This window comes from Electrona antarctica (genome assembly GCF_951216825.1).
Source record: "Electrona antarctica genome assembly, chromosome: 20".
NCBI lineage: Eukaryota > Metazoa > Chordata > Actinopteri > Myctophiformes > Myctophidae > Electrona > Electrona antarctica.
In genome coordinates, this window is record NC_136801.1 from 24,327,826 (window position 1) to 24,343,310 (window position 15,485).

Genomic DNA, 15,485 nt, shown 5'->3' on the forward strand with positions numbered 1-15,485 from the left:
AGAAAGAAGAAGAAGAAGAAGAAGAAGAGAAGAAGAAGAAGAAGAAGAAGAAGAAGAAGAAGAAGAAGAAGAAGAAGAAGAAGAAGAAGAAGAAGAAGAAGAAGAAGAAGAAGAAGAAGAAGAAGAAGAAGAAGAAGAGAAGAAGAAGAAGAAGAAGAAGAAGAAGAAGAAGAAGAAGAAGAAGAAGAAGAAGAAGTGAAGAAGAAGAAGAAGAAGAAGAAGAAGAAGAAGAAGAAGAAGAAGAAGAAGAAGAAGAAGAAAGAAGAAGAAGAAGAAGAAGAAGAAGAAGCAGAAGAAGAAGAAGAAGAAGAAGAAGAAGAAGAAGAAGAAGAAGAAGAAGAAGAAGAAGAAGAAGAAGAAGAAGAAGAAGAAGAAGAAGAAGAAGAAGAAGAAGAAGAAGAAGAAGAAGAAGAAGAAGAAGAAGAAGAAGAAGAAGAAGAAGAAGAAGAAGAAGAAGAAGAATCAATGTTGTTGTGTCTTTTTTGGTAATAATTTGAATTTATTTTTTTAAAGGAGCATTCAGTGATTTGAGTGATTTGGAGAACCACCCAGTCCGCCCCGGTAACAAAATGTGCACATGCACGCTCTACGGTGGGGGGAAGTGCAACAGGCCAACAGCATGTGCACCCCACTCGATCATGATTGGAGGAAGGCCCCTCTCATCCTGATTGGATGAAGGCTTTGCCACCCGCCACTAAAACTGAAACTAGGGTTTTTTGACCCCAGGGGCTCACTGGGGACAGGGAGGAACTCCTTATATGGTCAGCACACTCTATAGTAGGGAGGATTATCCAGAAAAAAAGAAAAAATAAGTGATATTTAGATTAAGTCAAATCACTGAATGCTCCTTTAAATGTAGGAAACAAAATCTAAAGGCACCATAAAAATTCAGAGTAAAAGCGGCCATGTCTTTCCAGCACCCCAGAGCTCCTACTTTGAAGGAATCCCGGGAATGATTGTGTTAACGGTGCCGTAGATTAGCTGTACACAGACGGACGGACGGACACACACACGGAGTGCAAAACATACTCTCTCCCCATGCCTTCGGCCTGGTGGAGACAATAACCAACTTTGTATGGTGTGATGTGTTAATTTCCACTATTAAAAAGAAAAATATATAAATATATTTGAAAATATATGAAGAATTTTCAACATGGTAATGATCATGGGTGACAATAAGGCAAAAGATAATTGTGATTAACTCAGATAATTGTGATTAGGCCAGTGTGTAATAAATTGTGACAGGCCTAAATTGTCACTGGGAAGTAATTTCCTGTATTAGGCCGTTTCCACATTCGCGTATAGCCTCCCTCCAGAGCCGATTGTACTAGTGGAGAAATGGAGGCTCATGAGACATAGCGGGGCGGGCCTTTGGCCATTCAGGAGCTCCTCTGCTGCGAACCATTCATGAAATCACTCCTTCATCAGGGAGCTCTTGTTCATTTCCATGCCTGATGCTGGGCAGGAAATAATGTGGTTTCCTGCCCGAGACCTCAAAGCCCATGTGAACACCAGGGATCCAGATATGTGCCTGGATAGCAGCCCCCCTATCCAACCCCACCCCCCCATCGTACGAGGCTGTGTCATTAAAACACAACACATGCATGCAGTGCACAGTCACTCACCCACAAACGCACAGTGGAAGTCTTTTTATTGCTTGTGCACGGGTGACACGCCCCGAAAATAACCGATCTACAAGTTCCCGATGCGTTGCGAGCTTGTAGAACTGCTATGTCCGCCTGGGTCTCCGGAACGCAGCTATGTGTAAATCCATTGCGTCACCATGACGGCTCAGAAATAAAAAGAAGAAGCAAGAGTTCATATTTATGAACATGGCCTGGAGATAAAGAAGGCACTGGGTTTGGGGCGCCCGCTGGCCTGTCCATGCAGGCGCATACCAGATACAGGCTCTGGCCTGACAGCGCGTCGCAAGTCCGAGTCCCGTTCAAGGAGACCTTGGCTGCATGTAGAACCACCTCTCTCCCTCCCTCTTTCCTGTCCTTTTTCACTGTAACTATCAATAAAAAGGCACAAAAGCCAAAAACAAATCTTAAAAAAAAGAAGGCACTGGGATGAACAGAGAGAGAGAGACAGAGAGAGAGAGAGAGAGAGAGAGAGAGAGCGATAAAGACACCACTGGGATGAACAGAGAGAGAGAGAGAGAGAGAGAGAGAGAGAGCGATAAAGACACCACTGGGATGAACAGAGAGAGAGAGAGAGAGAGAGAGAGAGAGATAAAGACACCACTGGGATGAACAGAGAGAGAGAGAGAGAGAGAGAGAGAGAGATAAAGACACCACTGGGATGAACAGAGAGAGAGAGAGAGATAAAGACACCACTGGGATGAACAGAGAGAGAGAGAGAGAGAGAGAGAGAGAGAGGAGAGAGAGAGCAATACAGTGACATCATCGCGCTTCACGCCCCGGCAGTGATGTAATGTCTCGGGAGCCGCGAGGGGAAACAGATAGACAGACAGATAGACAGACGTGCCTTGGGCAAATGTAATGGATATACCAGCCTCTCCGCCTCCCTCTGCCCGTCTGTCTGCGCCCTCAATCCCACCCCACTTCCATCCTTCCATTCGGCACGCCTTTGGGGGGGGGGGATGGGGGGCATCCAGGCCCAAGTGAGGTTGTGACATTGATCCAAGTTGTCAGAAGGGAGGGAATTTTTGTATCTCTCTTCCCCCTCTAATACATACTGCCATTGCGTCTGTTCATATATATATATATATATATATATATATATATATATATATATATATATTATTGAATGGGAATGGGGCAGTTGACATCTTTAGTAATGTCTTTTAGACAGATAATAGGCAAGGCAAGCTGAAAAGAACAAATAAGACTATTACTGCATCTAAGGCCCAAACCGTTTTAAGGACATGTCACACCTATGCAACTCCATGCAACTGCCTTTCGGGATAATGGTTTCATCATGCAACTACATACTTGAAGCACTGTACAGTCACGTTGAAGACATTTTAATCTCCTGTGAGCATTGAGCACCCAATTTGGCCTCTATGTTTTTCTCTGCATATACAATGAAAAGGAGGTTGAGAACCACCGTGCTAGATAAGGGGCCTAGGCAGTTAATACACCCAAACTGGCACACATCGTCCTCTCACACCCGCAGAATGACCTGGAGTAGCCGGGGCCCCATTACATGCAGCACGCCACGCGTACAGACTTCCCCTTTTGTATTGTCCCGGAAATGTAGTGACAATAGCTGTGAGGCTTGAACCTGATAATAATGCCCCCGATTTATACGTCCATCGTATGACGGTGTCATGCTGCGCCGCACCGAAAATAGGCCTAATCTACGAGCTGTAGACGGGCTATTTTCGGTGTGCCACACTCTTCGTATGACGAAGCAGAAATCAGGCTTAAGAGGGTTGGTTGCCAACCTGAACACACAGCCTGGGCGGTGACGTAATCACCGAGCGAGCAGCTCCGAGGAAACACTCATGGGAGGGCATTCCTGGTAACTCTCAGAAGAACCTCTGAGTGCGTGTCTGTGTCTGTGTCTGTGTCTGTGTGTGTGTGCGCGCTGTGTTGTTGTTGTTGTGTTTTCACTCCTCTGCCTACCCGGGTCATGTTCAGGTCAGCGTCTTGTTTTGCTGAAAACAAACGAAGGGAGCGTGATCCTCCTAGCCACTCCGAAGCAGCAACCCACCGATGCACATTTGCTTTTCAAATGGATTCAAATCAGAAGCATTCTGTCACCCAGGTTGATTGATGACACGTCACCGACCGCATGCACCCAAACAAAAAACAAACAAATAACAATACGTGTTGTATTTGGCCATCTGACCCCTATCTGAAAATGTTTTGTGCCAGGGACCCCCAGAAGAAATTTGTGTAAAATAAATCTAAATTATAAAACATTATATATTTTTCAAACCTTTTCAAAGAAATTACATTTATTTGAATAGCCATGCTGTATTAACACATAACTACTGGGGGTCCCCTCAAGGAACCCTGGGGGTCCCCTCAAGGAACCCTGGGGGTCCCCTCAAGGAACCCTGGGGGGTCCCCTCAAGGAACCCAGGGTCCCCTCAAGGAACCCAGGGTCCCCTCAAGGAACCCTGGGGGTCCCCTCAAGGAACCCTGGGGGTCCCCTCAAGGAACCCAGGGTCCTCTCAAGGAACCCTGGGGGTCCCCTCAAGGAAACCTGGGGGTCCCCTCAAGGACCCCACTTTGAGAACCACTGCTTTAGAGGAAACTATGACAACGACGATAGATCTTTCGCTGGGAAAACCTTTTTAATAACAAGTAAATTAACTGGAATGTTTGGAGAGACTCTGGCATAAAAGATCAACCTGCAAATTTAAAAAAAGGTCTAAGTGATCTCATCATAATGAACTTTAAATCGGGGCGTTGGGACCCAAATGTGGAAATACGTGTCCACTTATAGACGTCGGAGACGTGTATAACCGCCGAGAGTTGGTGTGTGGAAAATAACCTTCAGACCAGATCGGCCCAAATTCACTTCTTTCACACAGTTTTCCACCAAGATGTCAGCCCTCGTGGACACTCCGCACATGTCCACACTTAACGCCTGTTCCATCATGTACCATTTACAGCTGACCCGGAAATTACACCGACTGTACCGACCAGTGGGTCCAATACTGTCATCTGGCAGAGAGGCTTTTAGGAGGAAACGTGCAGCGATTCCTGCAGAGTTCTACCATATGACACACACCACCCCCCCCCCCCCCACACACACACACACACACACACACACACACACACACACACACACACCCTTGCGATGTTCATCTTTCCATTGGTTAAATATAGCGTGGCTGAAAATGCATTGGAATAGAGGACGGGTGAAAGACAAGCATGTGGAAGTGGGGAGAGGCGGTTAGGTAAGGGGGCTTTAATATACGCAGCGGAGCAGTCTAGGGCTGTATTCTATATTTAGTGAAACGTACAGTAAAAAGACTCCAAAGCACTGTTTGCCGACCTCTCCCTCGGGGCCTGAACGAGCGGATGTGATCAATACATGATGCTGTGTGTGTGTGTGCCGGTGACTACTGTTCTAAAGCAGTGATTCTCAAACTTTTGAATTCCAAAGAAGACGGCCAGGTTTATTATAATGCATTGTGATTAGGCCATGGACCCCCATTTGATACATTAATGTTTTACAAATCCTTAGTGTTTAACTCTCCCGAGTATAGAATAGAGGGTATGTGCATGCATGAAGTGAATAGCAAATTGAGTGGCAAAGTGGCAAAGTGAGTTTAACATCTTTTAACGTTGTTTAATGCAATCAGATAGGACTTTTCTGTTTGGATGTAGGTGCTGTCATGGCCAGTAAGTCTTTTTTGCCACTCAATACTAGGCATTCCCGCATAACGTCCGGGTATGATGATGATGTCATGCGCATACCCTCTATACCAGGGATTCTCAACGTTTTTGGCTGGGGACCCCCGGGAAATGCTTTGGCCGTGTCTCGCGACTGACAAAAATAACCTTAAAATAGAGAAAATATATCATAAATGAATACTGAAACCAGATATAATCATTAAGGAAAGTTTATGCATGTACTGTGTACTATGTAAACTCTTCATTTCCATTTTCCAGCCATTCAGTTGCAAAAAAAACAAACAAAAACAAATTGAAAATAATTTGAGAGCATGGGTTGAGAACCCATGCTCTATACAAACCATGAGTAGCGTACATTGTGAGGGTCCATCTGGACCTGGTGGTTGATTGGACCGGACATTGCGAAACTAAAAGACTGAATGCAACTGAGAGAAAGAGAGTGCACAGATTACAGTTCACTTAGAGGTGAGAAAACAGACAAGGAACGTATCCTTTCCACAACAGCAGAGAAAGGTTTGAAGTGGACTTTTCACTTTGCTTTAGATGGGGCCGAGTGAGCGGCCACAGAGCGCAAGGTGAGGAGAGAGAGAGACACAGGAACAGAGCGCAAGGTGAGGAGAGAGAGAGACACAGGAACAGAGCGCAAGGTGAGGAGAGAAAGTGGGCTTAATTTTGTATGTATTTTTTACTCCTCTAATGACTGACTAAATTATCCCAGCGTGGCTACCATCACTTCTGGTGGTTAGGTGGGTAGGTGGGGGTGAGGGGCTTGAAATCCCGCTCATTAGGGAGTGTGAGGAGAAGGGAGGGAGGGACGGTGGGAGAAGTGGGAGACCCCCCCCCCCCCCCCCCCCCCCTCGGCAGTGTCTATCAACTCTCTGCTGCTTGGACTCTAGGGGACAGCAGTTCATCAGCACCGAAGCTTTTGGATAAGAAAAGATGCTCCTGTGTGTGTGTGTGTGTGGGGGGGGGGGGGCATCGGGTAGACAAAACCACCTGCCCGTTTCCCACATGTCAGGGGCAGGGCCCCATGTGTTGTTTGCAGACAGGGTCTCCCAGAGCATCGAAAATGCCAGTGCTGGCACATGGGGCCAAATAATCGCACAGAAATGAAACAGAAACCACAAGAGCATGGAAATAGTTCACAGCAGCAACTACTTCGTCATTGCTGCTGCTAGGTATCACTTTTTCTCAGTCGTAGTAGGCCTAGGCCTATATAAGCCAAACAACTAAAACACACCCCCCAACGTGACACAATCTTAAAAAAAGAAAAAAGACTGGTGCCGACTAGTTTCGGAATACGTGAGAATAATTCCGTTGAGGCCATTATATGGTATAACAACAACAATTTGTCAAGATTTGTTCAGATAGCAGCTTTGACATATCGAACATATTAAACAGAAGGTGTTTTTGGTGGATTTTGAAAGTGAGCCGAGCATGAAGGACGGCCATCATAAACGTCTGCGTATTTGTGGTGTGCACTGCAGTGCTGTACAAGGCGGATGTCGACGTCACCTGCTCCCATATGGTGGTTACAAAATAACTAATCCAGGGAGACTCAAGTGTCAGGTGGACTACAGTTTAGAAAGGCCATCTATGTAACCAAAATGTCTGTTTTCGTTTCGATGCCTACCACCATGCCCATTGCCCAGCGTGGCCAGAGTGAACCTTAGCAAAAACCCAGAACCGCTTACTCTGCACATCCAGGCCCCTTTTCCACCGAGCTTGAACAGGTTCAGTTATTTTGTTCCTGCCTAATATTGAACCAGTTCAAGTGTTTCCACTGAAAATTAATTGGTTCAGAACCCTAAAGGTTGGTTCAGAACTGGAACCAAAAAATGGCCGCTGGTTCCGTGAAAGCACCACGGTTCCAAGAATCTAGAACGGAACCAGTTCTAGACCAAAGTTATTTTGGTGGAAAAGGAGCCCCCACTGTAGTGCAGTGGTCCTCAATGTGGGGTCCCGGCCGACCCCCAGGGACAAAGAAGTTTGAGAACTACTGCTCTCTGTAGTGTACGGTATGTTGCTCCATATACAAGCATCAACAACATGCTAAATGAGTGGTGAATTACTAACTGTAACTCCTCGTTTTGAGCTCAAAAGGAAGTCTCAACTATGCAGATAAAACACAACGGAAGTTAGATTAACGCAAAGAGCAAACCAATAGAGTATACTGTATAACGATGAAACCAGTTTGTTTATGGGGTTCTCGAGTGAAGGCAGCAGAGCGAAATAGCAAATGCAGCAAGATTCAAAACAGACAACTTCTGAACCAGGTTTGACACGTAAGCAAATCAACTTGGCAACACATTGTGCCCGTTCTATGTAAACGAGAAGTCTGATGTATACGTATGCGTGCCGAGAAGCGTTGCTTGCGAGCTTGAAGATCTGCTATTTTCGGACGGTGTGCAACACTAAGTATGATTCAAGCCTCTCACTCTCACACACACACACACATGCTCCACTCTTCCTCATTCCATCAGTCTTTCCCAAGTTGCTCCCAACTGGCCCATATCTCCCCACGACCCACCCTTCACCCATTTCCAAAAGATTTATGTCATCCACGCTCAGCTGGCTCTGCCTTGGTAAGAGGATTACCACACACGCGTACACACACACACGCACACACACAAATACCGCCATTTCCATTTTCTGATGGTGGGTTTAATCCCAAAACATGCCACCCGTTGCAGGACCGTTATGACATGCATCAAGAACCCCAGGCTTGGTTTACGATGATGATGATGATGATGATGACAGTGGTGGTGGTGAATGGTGATGTAACACCACCATACATGAGGGGTTAGGGACAAGTTGTGGAATGTGACATATGTCTAGGGTGACCAGATGTCCCTCTTTGCGTGGGACAGTCCCTCATTTCCAAGACTTTTCAGGCATCCCACAAATTGTGACCCTGTCCCACATTGTGACTGGCAGGCAATTGCATCAGTGTTCAAATGCCTTAATAGTTAGTCCCCTAATAGTTGGCATTCTGTTGTAAAGCTCTCTCATTGTCTCTTGATGTGTTTTTAAGCCTGTTATAATAGCATAAAAATAAAGCATGATTTTTAAAACAAAATGTGAGACACCAGAGGAGTTTATAAATGATAGCCAATAAGCCTATGGTCGAATATGACATCAAGGCATTTAATAGCAACTCAAGTAGTAAGTTGCAAACCCGGTACTCCAGTATCGCTTGTGTGGGACAAGTGGGACCCCGTCCCACTTGTTCCACACAAGCGATACTTCTGTTACTCAAATGAACAGTTTGGATCTGGTCACCCTACATATGTCTGAGCTTGCGGATTCAGGAAATAAAAGGGGACGTAGAATGTACGATTAGCACATAAGAAGCTGGGGCACCCGCGGCACTGGCCTAGCGGTCCAGGCGCATACCACATACAGTATAGTCTCTGGCCTGACAGCACGTTGCGTGTTCGAGTCCCGTTCATGACGACCTTTGCTGCATGTCTCTCCCCGTCTGTTCCTCCCTCTTTCCTGTTCATCTTCACTGTCTGTAACTATCAATAAAAAGGCACAAAAGCCAAAAAAACGAATCTTTAAAGAATAAGCCAAAAAAAAATGCAATTGTTGTGCATGCAAAGCAAAGTTCTTTACCCAGGGGGAATGGACTAAGCTCGAGATGCTTGTTTACAGCCAGACCCTGCTCATAGAACATTTCATGGTAGGGGTTCAATGCCTTGCTCAAGGGCACTTCAGCGGTGGTAATTTTAACGTGCCGGTCCGGGGATTCGAACTGGCGACCTTCCGATAACAAGACCGCTCCGCAAACCGTTCGGCCACCGCTGCCCCGCATGCGTGTGTGCCGTTTCACGCTCAAATAGAGGGGGTGGTGATGAACTCCGTCACCCCCCACCCAACACTGACAGATGTAATGTGCTATGCTCTGCAACACTTAGCTCACTGTCTCATGTTCTCTCTCAGCGACACATATTACATACATTACAGAAGAGAGGGGGGGGGGTCTTGTGCAAGATGTCATGAATTTCGGAGGGAATGCAATGCACGTTCCTTCAAAAAGAAATGTTTGACAGACCCCTCCCTGTGATGTCCCGAATGACCCTGGTGCTTAACCACAACTTAAAGTGTGAGTCGAGACTGTGTTTATTCTCAACTGCCTGCCGCACTCATTATTCACAACATCCCATGATCATGCCCTACTAGTCCTACCACTACCAGCATGGAATATTAGACATGTGAATTTCAGACAAGCAAACAAAATGTCATTGAGATTAAACACCGGGAAAGCATCTGTATCACCTTAGATTTGTTTGCTTGGCTATTCAAAAATAGCAGACATACAAGCTCACACACAGTCACACACACTCAGTCTCACACACACACACACACACACACACACTACACACACTACACACACACACACACACACACACACACACACACACACACACACACACTCTGATTTAAAATCAGCCTAGAATAATTTTCTTAATTAACAGCTCCTGTGTGCCCTTTCCAAACAATCACACAAATCAAATCTACTTCATTGGCTGCCTGTTACAGCAGAACAGATTAGAATAGAATATAGAATGTTAACCATTTGATTTGAGTGGCACCAGCTTTCATCTTCCGCACCCACTTACAAGCACTGAACAACAGTAACGTAACAGTGAGTGACCGACCGGGATCAGATCCAAATCTCCACTTACCTCACGACAAGGTGGGGATGAAGTGCCTCTGGGTTTGCCCTCTTCTTCATTGTCCTGCGGTGAATCGGTCGATCGTGTCGCCATTATTTCATCTCAAACCCACAGAGGGAGAAGTCCTTTCCACCAGCCCCACATCGGGATGAGGGAGCTAAACGGTCCAGCCAAGGCGCGTCCGTCCCCCACAAAAAAATAAAAAATAAGATCCTAGTCCACCCCGTCCTTCTTCCTCATGTCCGGCGTCAACAGCAGGAATCTACAACGAAAACGAAAGTATTACGTTATTGGAAGAAAGAAACGCGTGTATTGACTTTCGTTTGAAATGTTCTGCATACTGTGCAATAAAATAAAAATCTATCAATCAAATCAAAGCAATTCCTCCTCCCAGCCGTCCTCGTCCCAACATGCAGTCGGAGGACACAAAACCACTGTGACAACGGCATGGCATCCAATTCCATTCAATGCAAGATATGCCGCTTTTGGGACCCTTGGTTACCTTACTGTATTTGGGTGGGACGTCTGTACGGACGTCCCAAATACCTTTTCTGTATTTGGGACGTCCGTACAGACGTCCCACCCAAATACAGTAAGGCGATCCCAAGAGGAGATAGATGTACAATACAGACTACAGAGTAATGTTTTCGAGATAAGCCTTGTTACTGTTAGTAGGTAAAAATGCAAAATAGTATCTATAACTGTTATTGAATTGGTCATGCATGTATGATGATAACTGAGATTAAATTCCCAGTAGCCTGCCCTATAGCTCTGATCCATAGCTCTAACGGCATTGCAACGGTATTTGAGCTATGGACCAGAGCTAGATGCCCCGTGCTGTTCCCTGAACTCAAAGTGAGATTAGTCAAGTTAATATTATACACGGTATCTGCCATATGGCACAGAACGTTAATATTCGAAAGGAAATGTTGCAGCAGTTCTAGTGATTACAGACTGAGACAGTAGTCTAACATGATATCGCCATCATGTCAGTCAGTCTGACACTGACACACACACACATGCATGCATGCAGTGTCAAAGCAACGCAGTGCATGTGTGTGTCCATTTATGACACGCTGGAGAAAAGTGCCAGGCAAGGAGTAGAGGTGGAAACTCGAAAGCCTGGTGACGATAGGAAGGAGAGGATTGGGATCAAAGCGCGACAAAACCAGCCAGCCATCACCACCACCAACACCACAACACACGACACGACCTTACTGCTGCCATGGTAAAGGTCGCCTTTTGCACACAGACACAAAACACAGCGATCGATGTCCTGTTATTAAACATTAATTCGCTACTGTCTACAGCTGCTGAGAATCCGTTTAAGACAGACAGACAACGGGTGTAGCTGGCTGCTGCTACAGCCTAGTATACTATATTTGTAACGGACGACAGGTTGTTGCTGGCTGTGGGGCGGGCTGGCTGAATAGAGTCCAAACCTACCTGTTCTAAATTCGCGGAAAACACCAAACAAATGGCAAAGATACGATATTGTCCATGGTGTATCCCTCCGGGCAGAGCTGCAGGGTGTCCATTAAAAGCATCATTTAGGAGGGTGAGTCCAGAATAAACACACAACAAGCCGTGTTGTTGTACGATTCTTACAAGAAAGCGGGCAAATGATGAGTCCTCTTGCTACCTGTTATAGGAGCAGTGAGTGGGTAAACATGGTAAACGCCCATTGATAAAAAATAAATAAATACATCTCTGCCTTGATGATGAACCGTGTCGGAGAAAAATAACACGTCCCAATCTGCTGTCCGTCCGTCCGTTCATCTCCGCTCACATCCTGGTGTTTTTAATCCACAATATTAGGAGACTGAATCAAAAGGAAAAACATGAGCTTGTATTCCTCTGAATGGGGTCCAGTTGGTCACCATGCAATGCATACAGGCTGGCAGCGACAATCTGCTCTCTCTGCTGTGTGTGGTTGGTTGGGTTGACGCGGCTCTCCCACCCCTGGTGAAAGCCCGCCCCCTCTGGCTGGCCCTGGGGACCAGCTTAGTCCAATCAGATTTGCCGCTTAAATTTGTATTTTTAAACCCAGCCAACCACACTACTAGGCTCTTTTTCTTATTATATAACACACTCTAATCGATTAATATTGACCATCACATCATCATGACGGACGAAAAAATAAACGACCGCCCGCCGAAAACTATACAGCACGCAAAAGAACTAAGCGCGGTCAATCAGGCGTGCACGCGCACTACACGGTTTCTAAAGTGCGTGTGATTGTGGATGATGAAATCTGCGTGATGATGGTGCTGATTCTGCTCCATCCTGCCATGATGGCAGTGCCATCCATGATATCTGCTTCTATTCTATTCTGCTCTATTGAAATTACAACATGCTGCATCAGACCATCCATCTAAAAACTAACTCGTTACCAAGAAATGTCTTCACCAATGTGTTTCTAAAGGTGTCTAATAATAATCATGTACTAAAAGTTTGAAATTCAACTCCAGTGGGAAATTTTAGTTAGCATAATATGTGACCATACCATTAACATCCTATATAAGGCAAAAAAAATAGTAGTAGGCCTATGTGACATATGAAACTAGGGGGTTTTCATGATTCTGAATCCATTCCAAGCATTAGTTCTGCACACAAAAAAACACAGCCGTCATCACAAATGTGAGGTCAAGTGGATATGACCGAATTTAGCCCAATGAGTGTTTTTTTGTGCAAAACTAATGCTTGGAATGGATTCAGAATCATGAAAACCCCCTAGTTTCATCACATGCTACTTAAAGAATGATGACATTTTGAAATGTTGCCTTATATATATGTTAAGGGTATGGTCACATATTATGCTAATAACTCAAATTTTCCACGGGAGTTGAATTTCAAACTTTTAGTACTATGTTATTAGACACCTTTAGAAACACATTGGTGAAGACATTTCTTGGTAACGATTTAGTTCCCAGATTGGTCAAATACCTGATAAAATGCCCTTACTAAAAAGGGAGACATTGAGACACATGTTTAATCCAACCCATTATCCATTATCCATACCTATACAAACTGAAAACATGACATCTTGGGACTTGTGGAGAAAGGCAGGGGACCAGCAGACCCTCAGTATTGATATATGTCTGCTTAATGTGCTCATTATAAGCAACTTTAATGTCGTTTATCGTCGTTTTCTGTTCGGATGTATGGGCTCTCAAGGCCAGAAAGTATTTTTTTGCCACTCAGTAGGCGTTCCTGCATAACTTCCGGGTTTGATGATGATGTCTGTGATTGTGGTAGGTTTTTTGGGTCTTGTTTCTAAGTGTAGCTACTGCTACTTATTTGGGCTTGTTTCCTGCTTTTTCATGTCAAGGAACCCAGATTTCCGCATTTGACTGCGGAACCCCGTCTGAAAATATTTTGTGCCAAGGACCCCATAGGCCTACGGGATTAGTTTTTATTTTTTTATTTCAATATTGTTTTGAAAATAGAAGATCTACAAGCTCACAATGTGTCACATTGTGATGTGGCGTGAGATTGTAGATTTATTTAATTTAATCTATTTTCAAATATGTGATGTAAACTGGTCAAATTTAGCATAGTTGCTTCTTTCAGGCTTGTTGGCAACACTGCCAGGGATGCACACATAGCCTACTACTAGGCCTACTGTAATTACACCGAGCTCTTCAAGGCAGCCATAAGACAAGTGCTCAACCAGTACACAACCTATTTACCAGCCCATTATCAGCCGTTAAGACTAGCAATGTCCTTAACTTTATTATTGTGACATGTAGGGCATGGCAGCCACATGGGACTCTGCAGACAGTGCCATGAAAAGAAGGCTTTCCACAGCTGATCGGGACAAAGACAAAGACTGACACTGTTCAGTTTGCAGGCCACTCCAACAGCACAATGGGGCCCGGGACAATAGAGGCTCATTGACCCATTCTGTGGTGAGTGCACCCTGGCTTCAGAGAAGAAGCTATTGTCTAATAGCCTCAACGCTAGACAATAAAGAATTTGCATAGTTTTTATTTAAGGTGCCTTATTCTCGTATAATGTGATGGTAAACAAGTTCTGCCTTCAGTTTGGAGGCTTTTCGATGAGGAGCAGCTAGGACATGGAAGGGTTTTGAAAGAGTTTCACTCTGAAATGCAGTGAGACTTTTCATGACTTTTCATGACTGTGTGTGTGTGTGTGTGTGTGTGTGTGTGTGTGTGTGTGTGTGTGTGTGTGTTATATACAATTCCATATGGTGTGCGTAACACAAAAAGAAAGAAAGAGGTTTCTGCCTGACAGCCACGATATGGTTGCATGTGGGTCTTATCACATCTATTTCTTAATGTGCTCTGCATTCAGATTCAGAATAGCGGTATCATCCGGTAAGATTTATGTCACTTTTTCCAAACTGCAGAGATCTCGTTTTGGAACAAACCCCCATAATGTTATTATGCCCAAATTTGGCAGATCATGTTGTTTGTATAAAGCACATTTATGTGTCTGTCAGCTATGAAACTCATATTTATAAGTTTAGTTTTCCCAGCTAAACAAGTGTCATGGCAACAGAAGGAAACACACATCGTGTTCTTCCACAACCAACACTCTTAACTCTATCTGGATGATCTTTGTCTGATTAAAGCATCACGAGCTAGTTATAAAAAGAGCTGCTTGGCCTTAAAAATTTACTGGTTGAGCAACAAAAGCCAACAGTGATCATTTCTGGGCACTGGTGCAGCAGCATGCCATGGTGAAAAGGATTCCAAGGGCCTAGGGCAGACAGGGGCCCCCGTCCAAGACAAAAACAAGGTTTGTACATTTTACAGTTTAACAAATATCGACCATTATCTGTAATGTGTGATACTTTGCAATAAGGGCACTGAACTACAACCTGCTCTCCTGTTTCTTTCTAGGGCACGCATCCAAAGAACCTCCAGCCTGGTTCAGTTAGTATGACAGCATGCCTTCCTGTATGCAGGATACAGTTACAGTCACCGGCCGAGGTAGATGAGAGCCGTGCAGCACTGTTCTGTGAATGAATGAGCTAAGAAAGGAGGTTACAGGTCAATGAAAAAGTGCGCCACGTAGTATATTTACACTGTTATGTGAGTGGTGCTCTGCTGCAGTATATGGCTATATTGATGAATGTGTAATTTACAGCTAATAGGTCTCTTTGTCTTGTATCATAACAAACAAAACTGGAGCAGCAAAGAGGTTGACTTGCCTTTTTCTATTCCGTCCTGCAGATCTTATTTATAACTGTTTTGCTGAAGGTTTCTTGTAAAATATGTGCTAGTTCTAGTAAATCACCAGTTTTGTTCTATTGCATGCACCACATCTACAGCCTTCCAGTTGCAGACCTAAAAGGCAAGAATAGTTTACAAAGTCTCTCATGATAGCAAATGTTTGGCTGGATTAGGACATCACATGAGGTTCAAAGCCAGGTAGGCGAACGGGTGAGGTGGAAAATGACTCTGCGGTATGCACTAAAACCTCTACACAAAGCGTA

General features: G+C 44.7%; 1 protein-coding gene across 3 annotated transcripts in view; it reads right to left on the reverse strand.

Annotated features, from left to right (window-relative positions):
* Window positions 1–11,890, reverse strand: part of LOC306913450 (rho GTPase-activating protein 21-B-like) — a 124,862-nt gene extending 112,972 nt beyond the window's left edge. For all 3 annotated transcript variants that reach the window (XM_079490106.1, XM_079490107.1, XM_079490105.1), the window contains exons 1-2: window positions 11,468–11,890; window positions 10,031–10,283 (exon numbers count right to left, since the gene is read on the reverse strand). In XM_079490106.1, the coding sequence (XP_079346232.1) occupies window positions 10,031–10,114 (84 nt within the window). In that variant the 5' untranslated portion in view covers window positions 10,115–10,283; window positions 11,468–11,890. The remainder of the gene's footprint in view (window positions 1–10,030; window positions 10,284–11,467) is intronic.
* Window positions 11,891–15,485: the final 3,595 nt, after the last annotated feature.